Raw genomic sequence first — 10,302 nt, forward strand, 5'->3', positions numbered from 1 at the left:
CGTTTACCCCCCCAGACAGCCTGTTCAGTACCGTCTAAGAGCCAGTCAGGACGGAGCTCACATCTTAACTGAAGAAGTAGTTAGCATTGGCTTGCAGCCACAAGCCTCCAAGATTGTTAAATATTTTTATTACTTCCCTGGTAATCATCAGGTTGAATATAAACTGCTGACGGGGGAGGGAGGGGTGTGGCGGAGAGCATTCTGGAAGACTCTGCCACCTTTTGCACCAGTCGTCCTCGCCCCATCCCAGCCCTGTGCAGACCCTGAGCTCTCCCTGTGCGCAGGTGGGAAGGCCCCCCTCCTGGACCAGCAACCGGCTCCTGGGGCTGGGCCGCGGCCAGAGGTGCAAGAGCAGAGGGATGCAGAGCGGCCGGGCGCAGACACGGCGGGCAAGCTGGAGGGTAAGGTCTGGGTGTCCAGCCCCAGGGTGACACGGGAGGGCTGCAGGTGGGCTGGGCGCCCTCGTGGGCCCCACGTCTGCTCCTGGCAGCTCCTTCCGGTCCTGCCGCGGGTCCCTGGGCTTCTGGCTGTCATCGCCTCATCCGAGAGTGGGCGAGTTGGTGTCGCCCACGCGTGGTGTGAGGCGGCAGGCGAGGTGCTGAGACACCTGGCTGTGCACGCTAGTTTGAGGCCGCACTTGCCAGTACCCGGTGGGAGGGCTGCCCGGCTCAGGTCCTAGCAAGGTCCTGCTCCCCTGGACACACCCGAGGTCACCTGCAGCCGAGGTTCAGCCATGTCCCATGGCGGGGAATCCTCACCTTTTCTGTCCCCAGCATGAGATCTGTCCTTAGCGCCCTGCAGCCCTTCGCCTGTCCTGGGTTGACCCCAGCAGTTAGCATCCATGACCACCTTTGCAGGGGAGGTGTCGCAGCCCTTCTGGTGGCCTGGTCTGCATACCCCCATCCTGTCCTCTTTGGCCGTGCCCCCTCCCAGGTTGAGGCTCCAGGCCCCTGGGGGTGTGCATACCGTGTCGCTAGCAGTACCTGAGTGCTCTCGCAGGACACCCGGCCCCTCACCCTGCCTGGCTGCCCGCAGCCTGGGCTTCTGCGTCGGTGTCCCGTCAGTCCTCAGGCGTCTGCACGGGAGTGATGGCAGGTGGCTGTTTGGCTCTGTGAGCGGGGCCTTGGGGCTAGCTGCCGCCCGTGCCTTTGAAGGAATGCTTCTGAGTCAGCCTTCAGTGGGCCCTGTGGCCACCGACAGCCCTCCCTGAGTGCGCGGTGGCGTGTGGGGCCGCTGGCTGGCTCTGCCCACCCTGAGCACCTGAAGGTGGGTGCGAGCGGGAGGTGCCCCGGTGTCTGGCTCTCAGGGGCGGGAAGGGGCTGGCATGGCCGCCGTCTCTGGCCTTAGTCTGGTTCTGATTATCGCTCCCAGTGTGGCGGTCTGTCATCTAAGCCTGTTTGCTGCTTTCATCTTTTCCTCTTTCTGAAAAAGAGACTTTTCACGATTTCCTATTCTGCTTTCTTCCGTACGCCTTTCAACGGACGAGCAGCTGAGATTAAAAAGATGGTAGCAGGTAGGAACCGGGAGGCGCGTGCTCCCTTGGAAGCGTGCCTGGAGGGTCAAGGCCCAGGATGTCCAGGGTACACAGTGGGAGCGTCGGCCCCGGCCCTCAGTGGGTGGGGTCCCAGCAGCCAGCCTGCCTGTGCTTCACGGGCACCTGGGTCCTTGTCCTGCACAGCTTGGCCGTGGCCCGGGGGCTGGAGGGTGCTGTGTCAGGCACCCCTTGGTGCCGTGGCTGTGTGTGTGGCCATGGGTGTGGCCGACATGTTTGCTCGTGGCTGGGTGCGGGGTGGCTCTGCCCACTTGCGAGCTGGCCTGGGGCTCTGGCTGTGGGGCCTGTCACCTCACACTGTCTCCTGTCCCGTGACTTTTGGCTGGCATGGTGTCCTCTACTCCCCTTGCCTCACAACAGGGTCCAGGGCTGGTCCAAGGGAGAAGTGTGGCAGAGGGGCCTGCTCTTCCGGGGCAGGGTCCCTGGGGCAGGAAAGGTGCCAGTGGCATGTGGGCCTTGTCCTCATACTGCTGTGTGTCACGTGCTCGAGATCTGCAGATGCTAATTGATGGGACGGGGTCCTACTTCTCCTCACCTGCGGAGAGACGGGGAGTCTGGGCTGGACACTGAGAGCAGGCACTCCAGGCCCCGCAAGTCGCCTCTGCAGCCTGGCTTGTGCGTCTGTGTGCGTGTCCTGCACTGCCACCAGAGCTGGGCCCCCGGCCCCCATGGGAACACTGGCATGCCATGGCTGTGGTGACCAGGCTGCATCCCACAGCAGGGCAGCTGCACCTCTGCTGCCTGGCATGTGAGGGCCTGTTCTGGGCTGCCTCCCAGTCTCAGAAACCCTTCTTTCTGAGTTGGAATGGATGCCCAACAGCCCCGGCTTCTCAGAGAGCCCCCTGTTCAGATAGACGTGTTGCACACAGCCTCGGCCACTGGCTGCAGACGGTGTGAGCACGCTGCTGTGCCCGGGGTGGCTGCTGCACGCAGCTGGGGTCAGCCCTTGTCCTGAGTGACGCGGGTCACGCGCAGTGATGGCCAGCGAGCCCTTCCCATGCTGTCTACCACGTACCTTCCCTTTGGTTTCCGTGGTGGCCTGGTGCCAGGACTCCCTGAGCTGGAGTGAGGGGCAGCTGGGAGCAGCAGGTGGGGAAAGCCGCCAGGTCTCACTGAGTCTCAGGCTCTGCTTGACAGGATGTTAAGTTTGGTTTTAAAAATTCTTTCTGGGGTCCACAGGCAGCATAGTGCTTAAGGGACTGGATTCCCACATGATTGGCTATGGTTCGAGTCCTAGACCTGGCCTGAAGGTCAAACCAGGCACGTGTGCATGCGTGCCCACAAAAACCCCAGGAGGAGAGTGGAGGAGGGATTGCAGCATGGCTACCCTCCCTGGGGATGATCTCTCGCTTCCCTCTGTCTCCCCAACGAGCACACATACAAGTCTCATTCTGGGGCTCCTGTCCAGGGGCCACCGTGTGAGAGGGGCTGGCCCAGTCCGGGCGCTGTCCTCCGCCTTCTGGCCCCTCCTTTGTTTCTCTAGACACTGGTTTCCAGTGAGCACAGAAGGGCAGCCGGGCCCTGCTCAGGGTGTCACCCGGGCCAGCTGTGGGGTGCTCTGGTGGGGGCAAGGCCCCTGCTGGGGTACAGGCGGGGTTCCGGCCAGCACCCACGGCCCTGTAGCCTGCACGCCTCACTGAGCTGGCGTGGCTGGGTGTGGTGGGTGGTGTGGGCACCTGGGCCGGTGCCCTGACCACCGTCATGTCCCGCAGAGGCAGGCCGGGCAGGATTGCTGGACCACGCGGTGCTGCTGCGGGTGATCCAGGAGCAGCAGGAAGGGGGGAAGGGCCTGCCATGGCCGCCGTCTCTGGCCTTAGTCTGGTTCTGATTATCGCTCCCAGTGTGGCGGTCTGTCATCTAAGCCTGTTTGCTGCTTTTATACTTTACCTCTTCTTGCTCGTGGCTGGGTGCGGGGTGGCTCTGCCCACTTGCGAGCTGGCCTGGGGCTCTGGCTGTGGGGCCTGTCACCTCACACTGTCTCCTGTCCCGTGACTTTTGGCTGGCATGGTGTCCTCTACTCCCCTTGCCTCACAACAGGGTCCAGGGCTGGTCCAAGGGAGAAGTGTGGCAGAGGGGCCTGCTCTTCCGGGGCAGGGTCCCTGGGGCAGGAAAGGTGCCAGTGGCATGTGGGCCTTGTCCTCATACTGCTGTGTGTCACGTGCTCGAGATCTGCAGATGCTAATTGATGGGACGGGGTCCTACTTCTCCTCACCTGCGGAGAGACGGGGAGTCTGGGCTGGACACTGAGAGCAGGCACTCCAGGCCCCGCAAGTCGCCTCTGCAGCCTGGCTTGTGCGTCTGTGTGCGTGTCCTGCACTGCCACCAGAGCTGGGCCCCCGGCCCCCATGGGAACACTGGCATGCCATGGCTGTGGTGACCAGGCTGCATCCCACAGCAGGGCAGCTGCACCTCTGCTGCCTGGCATGTGAGGGCCTGTTCTGGGCTGCCTCCCAGTCTCAGAAACCCTTCTTTCTGAGTTGGAATGGATGCCCAACAGCCCCGGCTTCTCAGAGAGCCCCCTGTTCAGATAGACGTGTTGCACACAGCCTCGGCCACTGGCTGCAGACGGTGTGAGCACGCTGCTGTGCCCGGGGTGGCTGCTGCACGCAGCTGGGGTCAGCCCTTGTCCTGAGTGACGCGGGTCACGCGCAGTGATGGCCAGCGAGCCCTTCCCATGCTGTCTACCACGTACCTTCCCTTTGGTTTCCGTGGTGGCCTGGTGCCAGGACTCCCTGAGCTGGAGTGAGGGGCAGCTGGGAGCAGCAGGTGGGGAAAGCCGCCAGGTCTCACTGAGTCTCAGGCTCTGCTTGACAGGATGTTAAGTTTGGTTTTAAAAATTCTTTCTGGGGTCCACAGGCAGCATAGTGCTTAAGGGACTGGATTCCCACATGATTGGCTATGGTTCGAGTCCTAGACCTGGCCTGAAGGTCAAACCAGGCACGTGTGCATGCGTGCCCACAAAAACCCCAGGAGGAGAGTGGAGGAGGGATTGCAGCATGGCTACCCTCCCTGGGGATGATCTCTCGCTTCCCTCTGTCTCCCCAACGAGCACACATACAAGTCTCATTCTGGGGCTCCTGTCCAGGGGCCACCGTGTGAGAGGGGCTGGCCCAGTCCGGGCGCTGTCCTCCGCCTTCTGGCCCCTCCTTTGTTTCTCTAGACACTGGTTTCCAGTGAGCACAGAAGGGCAGCCGGGCCCTGCTCAGGGTGTCACCCGGGCCAGCTGTGGGGTGCTCTGGTGGGGGCAAGGCCCCTGCTGGGGTACAGGCGGGGTTCCGGCCAGCACCCACGGCCCTGTAGCCTGCACGCCTCACTGAGCTGGCGTGGCTGGGTGTGGTGGGTGGTGTGGGCACCTGGGCCGGTGCCCTGACCACCGTCATGTCCCGCAGAGGCAGGCCGGGCAGGATTGCTGGACCACGCGGTGCTGCTGCGGGTGATCCAGGAGCAGCAGGTGCAGCAGAAGCGGCTGCTGGACCAGCAGGAGAAGCTGCTGGCGGTGATCGAGGAGCAGCACAAGGAGATCCACCAGCAGAGACAGGATGGCGAGGAGGAGCGGCCCCGGCAGGGTAGGGGCGCGGGCTGGGTGGGGGGGTGGCCTGGGCCATGTGGCTGTGGGCCATGTGGCTGTGCCAGGGCGAGCCTCCGGTTGCTGCCTCTGAGCCGAGTCCATCCTGGCTGACATGTCGCCTGATTGCTTTGCAGTGGACATGCAGCCGGAGCCCGGGGTTGCTGCACCCCTAGACCCGGTGAAGGAGGCCCTCGGGAAGACTGGGGTGATGGCAGGGAGCCCTCCTGTGCAGCCTTTGGAGCCCATCCTTGAGAGTCCTGGGGATGTCCCTGCTGTGCCCCAGCAGCTTGGCCAGCAGTCCTTGGAGGAGCCCAAGGGGGCCATGGACAGACCTCCTGGTGGGGCCTCTGACATGGAGCCCCAGGCAGCCCAGGCCCAGCTGCAAGCAGGCCACGAGGGTGTGCTGCCCGAGGCGGCTGGGGCTGGGAAGGGCTTGGAACAGCTGCTTGTCCCAGACCCTGCCAGGGTCCCTGCGGGCTCAGAGAAGCGGCTCACTGAAGACTTGCCCAGGCAGAGTCAGGGCACTTTGGGTGGAGGTCCCCCAGAAAAGAAGCGATCTGGAGACAAGGCAGCAGGCCCTGGTGCTGACATGCAGGAGGGGGTGGGCAGGCCGGGGGTGGGGATGGGTGTGGAGGCTGGGGGCCTTCATGTGGCGTCCAGCCCAGTGAACCAGGGCCTGGGCCTTGCAGTGGGGCAGTCCAGCCGGTCAGGGGGTGCAGTCGCTCCACCCCAGGTCTTGTTACATCAGCCGGGACCTGGGGCCATCTCTGATGGCGGGGAGGGCGTGCAGCAGGGCCGCCAGGCAGACCAGGGCCGTCGCCCAGAGGCAGGAAAGGAGGCCCTCCGTGGGGACCATGGCCTTGCTCCCCATGAGCATCCGAGAGCTGAGCAGGACGCTGCTGTCCAAGAACCCAGGCAGAGGCTGGACAAGGCTGAAGGCAGCCGAGAGCTGAAGCTGCAGGCCGGCTCTGACCTCAGGAGGCGGCGACGAGATCTCGCCCCTCCTGCCGAGGGGGAGCCAGCCCTGGAGGACGGGGTTGTCATCAGCTTTAACGCCCTGCCTGACGTCCAGGGGAATGACCTCCGCAGCGCCTTGGGTGCCCAGCTGCGCCAGGCTGCGGGAGCTGCCCTGCAGGTGGTGCACAGCCGGCAGATCCGACAGTTGCCGGGGGCTCCAGAGGAGGCCTGAGCCCTCACCGTCACTGGTGTCTGAAGCTCTCACTGCCTAAAGCATTCTTCCTGTCACCGTCCTGTCACCGCCGTGCTTTCTCCACCCCAGCCCAGGAGGACACATGGGTCTGGCTTGAGCACCCGAGCTGCGTGCGAGGCTGCGTCTGGCTGCCCGCCCATGTTCAGACAGACCCAGCCTATTCGCCCGGGCGTGTGTGGGCCTAGGATGAGCAGACGTGGCTGAGGTACCGACGCCCCCGATGCCGCAGGGCTGGCCTCACAGCCGCACCTCCCCAAGTGTCGAAGAACGTCACAATAAAGCTGCCGTTGCCCCACTGCTCCCACCTTCTGGAGGGTTAGGGTGGAGCGCAGATTGAGCCCAGGAAGCCTGGGGGCTCCCTAAACCATGGGCCTGTTATGCTGGTAACCCTGACTAGAGGTCGCCATGGGAGGACTTGAGTGATGTAGGGACTGGAGGTCAGAAGCCCCACATGGTGTTGCCCAGAACCCACAGGGCCAAGGATGGGAGGCCGTGAGAACCGGGCCCTGGCCAGGGCAGCCTGGTAGGCCCTTGACCCCAGAAGGTGCTGGCCTGCAGAGCCTGGCACTGGGAGTTGTGGCTGCCTGCCTCCTGCTGCCCTCTCAATGCAGCGGGTAGTCCTGAGGGGGTGGGACTCCCCTCTGCAGACACCACTGCCCCTCCGGCCTGTGGAAGCTGCCAGGAGGCACCCAGGCCTGTCGATGTGTGGGAGCAGCCTGGGACAGGAGGGGCAGCCTTCACTGAGCATGTGCCAGGGCAACTCAAAAGGGCCCAAGTCTGGCCATGGGGCCTGCTGTGGGAAAGGACTGGGTTCCTCCTGAAAGGCCTTGGGGGGCTTGCACTTGGCCCTGGCTCCTTCCTCTGCACCTCCTGAAGCCCTGATAAACAGTTTCTCTCAGTCTGGCCACTGGCCTTGAACTCGAGATCCACCCACCTGTTGTTTTGAATTTACTGTAATTTCTTAACATGAAAAATGTCTGAGCAGCTTGGAGCCCAGAAAACATAATGCAGGAGACTAAAGTGTGGAGGCCCTACTGCCATGGTACACACCATCACTACCCTGAAAAACAATTATTTTAGGAGGAGGGAAATCTAATGAAGATACAGGTTTTACATTTTTGCTATAGGGCAGATGGGGGAGAGAGAGGTCCCAGCAGTCCCGGCTCCCTCCTGTTTGGGCACACACACACACCAGAGCGTCTCTCAAGCTGCTGGGTCCAGGACTTGAACCATGCTGCCAACCATGTGGGATCCAGCTGCCTTACCCTCTGTGCCACTTGATGGCCCAGAATACAGGTTATTTTGTTCCCCCCAAAAGAAACATGCACTTTCCATGAACTTTTCAAGATCTGTGAAAGGGGCAGAGCTCCCAGAAGCAGAGCTGGTTCCTGCAGGACCGCACTGGAGTGGGGGACTTCCCAAGTGACCTGCTGCAGGATGCTGGGAAGCCTTCAGACCATTAGAGTGCTGGTGGGTTCACACCCTGGCCTCCTCCAGAGGGTGGCCACCTGGGGCTCAGTCCCTCGTTTCAAGTGCACCTTCCCAGGGACGGCAGAACCCACATGGAGGGCCTTGCTTTCTGGCCAGCCCTGGCCTGGGCAGTGCACGTGTAGCACACGCAACAAGCACAGGCAGGCCCGAGCGACTCGGAGCCCCATATCCCGACACGGTGCCCATCTCCAAGCCAGGCTCCAGTCCAGACATGTCTGCCCCACGCTCAGCTGGGTCTTTAAGGCATTCTCTTTAACAGGATTAAGGCCCCTAGAGAAGGGATGGACACAGCTCTGACCTCGGGCTCCTGTCTGCGTCGCTGCAACAGTTAAGACAGCGTGCTGTGGCCGGCACCAACTGTTTATTTTAGGCCCTACCGTAGGCACGTGCACTCACTGGAGACGGGGAAATGAGATCACCCCCGGGGTGGCTGTGCTGCAATCCCTGCTCTATTCTCCAAGGATTTCGGAGGCACATGTGCTCAGCCGTTTCAAGCCTCTAGGTCTGGGACGCAACGGTGATCAGCCATGAGAGTCCAGCACTTTTAACTATCACACCCCCCCCCTTTGTATTTGAGGAGACAGGCCTGCTGTGTTGTCTAGGCTGCCCTCGGCCTCCGAGCAGCTGGCATCACAGGCACACTGCGGCCTCTGGTGGCACCCACCTCACCCATAACGAGCCCTGAAGGTTGAGTCTGGGCGCAGCCAGAGGGCAGGCTCAGGAACAAGGCTGAGGGGAGAGCTGTCTGCCCAGGGGATGGGGCTAGAGTGAGGGCAACGGGGAACATGGACAAGGCAGGTCTGCGCGGCCAGCAGTGTGCCCTGCTGGGGCCAGTGTGGGACACCAGGGAGCGGATGCTGGAAGCCCTGGCCAGTGAGCAGAGGACAGGGCAGCAGAAGAGGCGGGCTGTGGCGGCTCAGCTCAGGGTCACGTTGACACATCCTGGTCCTGAAGTCCTATGATTCCGGTGAGATCCCACATTGGGACCAGATCCAGCCACCCCGGAACCTTGGGAAACGACTGGCTCCTGCAAACTCAGACCATGTGTCAGACACAGGGTTTCATGCTGGGGGACACAAGGCCAACCCTGGGACAGCATGTAGGGGTGGCCTGGGGCAGAGTCCATCCTGGGTCTCCCCAAACGTGTGGGGGGTGTTGTACCTCTGACCTTGGTTCCAGGGAAGGGGGAGGGGCAGCCCAGAAGCCATCGGTGATTACTGGGCTTGGACCCCGAGCGGAGTGTATAGAGGGGCAGCTAACCCCTAGGAGGGGAGCAAAGTCTCTTGCTGGTGGCCTGGGCAGACCTTGTGGGTGGCTCAGGTACCTATTGCTCTGCTCTGACCCAGACCAGCTCCCAAGCCTAGAAAGTTCCGAGAGGCTTCCAGGGCTCTGGGCCCCCAGGAGTTGCTATGCTTTCTCTGAGTGTGTCCTGGACAATACTTAGGGCTCCAAGCTTCACTAGATTCAGTGAGCTATTTCTGGGGGGATGTTTTCAAGTGGGGATCCTGAGGCAGAGGGCCACCACCACCGACCCTGCCAGTTCCCACAGGGGCTTGTAGGCTCCTCCATGCCTGGGAGAACCTGGAACCACGCATGATCGGTCTGTCTTGCTGGGTTGGCCCCGTCATACTGACCCGGATCCTGATCCAGGTCAGCCTGCTGAGGATACGGCCTGACATCAGGATTCCGTGGTCCCTCTTCCTTTCCACCCTCACGATGTCCTGCGGGGCTGCCCAGGGTAGTGCGAGGTGCTTGTGCCGACACGCGGGTGAGTATGCGAACTGCAGCCCAGGGTTTCTCCTAACTGCCGCCTCCCTCCAGGGTCTTCTTGGCCTGAAAGATGAAGTACTTTGTCTGAGTGGCCTGTTTCCAGGTTAGACGTGGCTCAAAGTAAGACATCTCCCGTGCCAAACACCATCTTCCACCAAACACTGTACAGAGAACCGGTGCTGCGCGGGGCGAGGGTGCCCTGGGGGCCCGTCCTCCATGCACAGGATTGGGATCTATCACACCCAGCACAACCTCAGCAACGTGCCCGCCTGAGCGCCACCTGCAGACTCCATGCCGCTCGCCCCTCCCAGCGGGCACCCCTCCCGGAGACGCGCGGTTGAGATGCAGACACCACTGCCCTGCTGACAGCTCACAGCCCACAGCTGGAGCGTCAGCCCAGACTAGGGCCTCCCGGGCCAGTTTCCCCAGCACAAGAAAGATGAAGAGTAGCTTGTGTGACAAGTGAGGGCCCACTGGTGACAGGGAATGGCCCCTGGGATGGCCTTAGATACCAGGAAAGCAGTGTCAGGTGGGGCAGGAAGTGGCCAGCTAGGTCCTGGTCAGCCACAGAAAGGTGCAGAGGAAACGCCCTCCGCGCCTCTCAGGTGTCCTCTGATCCAGAACGGAAGTGCTCCTGAGAGCTGTGGGTGCGAGGGCTGTCCAGCCACCTTTCGGCCAGGGAGGCTGGGGAGCTGCTGACAGGCAGGCAGG

At 62.4% G+C, this 10,302-nt stretch overlaps 2 protein-coding genes across 11 annotated transcripts in view; one reads left to right on the plus strand and one right to left on the minus strand.

Annotated features, from left to right (window-relative positions):
* Positions 1-6,629, plus strand: part of SLC38A10 (solute carrier family 38 member 10) — a 37,863-nt gene extending 31,234 nt beyond the window's left edge. For 5 of the 6 annotated variants that reach the window (XM_006145659.3, XM_027770737.1, XM_027770740.1 and 2 more), the window contains 3 exons: positions 285-401; positions 4,942-5,118; positions 5,255-6,629. In XM_006145659.3, the coding sequence (XP_006145721.1) occupies positions 285-401; positions 4,942-5,118; positions 5,255-6,309 (1,349 nt within the window). In that variant the 3' untranslated portion in view covers positions 6,310-6,629. Of the gene's footprint in view, positions 1-284; positions 402-3,264; positions 3,291-4,941; positions 5,119-5,254 lie in introns of all 6 variants that reach the window. The other variant, XM_027770736.1, reaches the window with a different exon arrangement.
* Positions 6,630-8,163: 1,534 nt separating this feature from the next.
* The window catches only part of NDUFAF8 (NADH:ubiquinone oxidoreductase complex assembly factor 8), a 3,940-nt gene continuing 1,801 nt past the window's right edge, over positions 8,164-10,302 (minus strand). For 3 of the 5 annotated variants that reach the window (XR_001370178.2, XM_014586730.2, XM_027770741.1), the window contains one exon: positions 8,164-9,654. Coding sequence is in view for 2 of the 5 variants with exons in the window: in XM_014586730.2 (XP_014442216.1) it covers positions 9,533-9,654 (122 nt within the window). In the remaining 3 variants the exon portion in view is untranslated. The remainder of the gene's footprint in view (positions 9,655-10,302) is intronic. The other 2 variants (XR_334122.3, XR_003548956.1) reach the window with 2 other exon arrangements.

This window comes from Tupaia chinensis, unplaced genomic scaffold (assembly GCF_000334495.1).
Source record: "Tupaia chinensis unplaced genomic scaffold, TupChi_1.0 Scaffold000159_1, whole genome shotgun sequence".
Classification (NCBI taxonomy): Eukaryota; Metazoa; Chordata; class Mammalia; order Scandentia; family Tupaiidae; genus Tupaia; species Tupaia belangeri.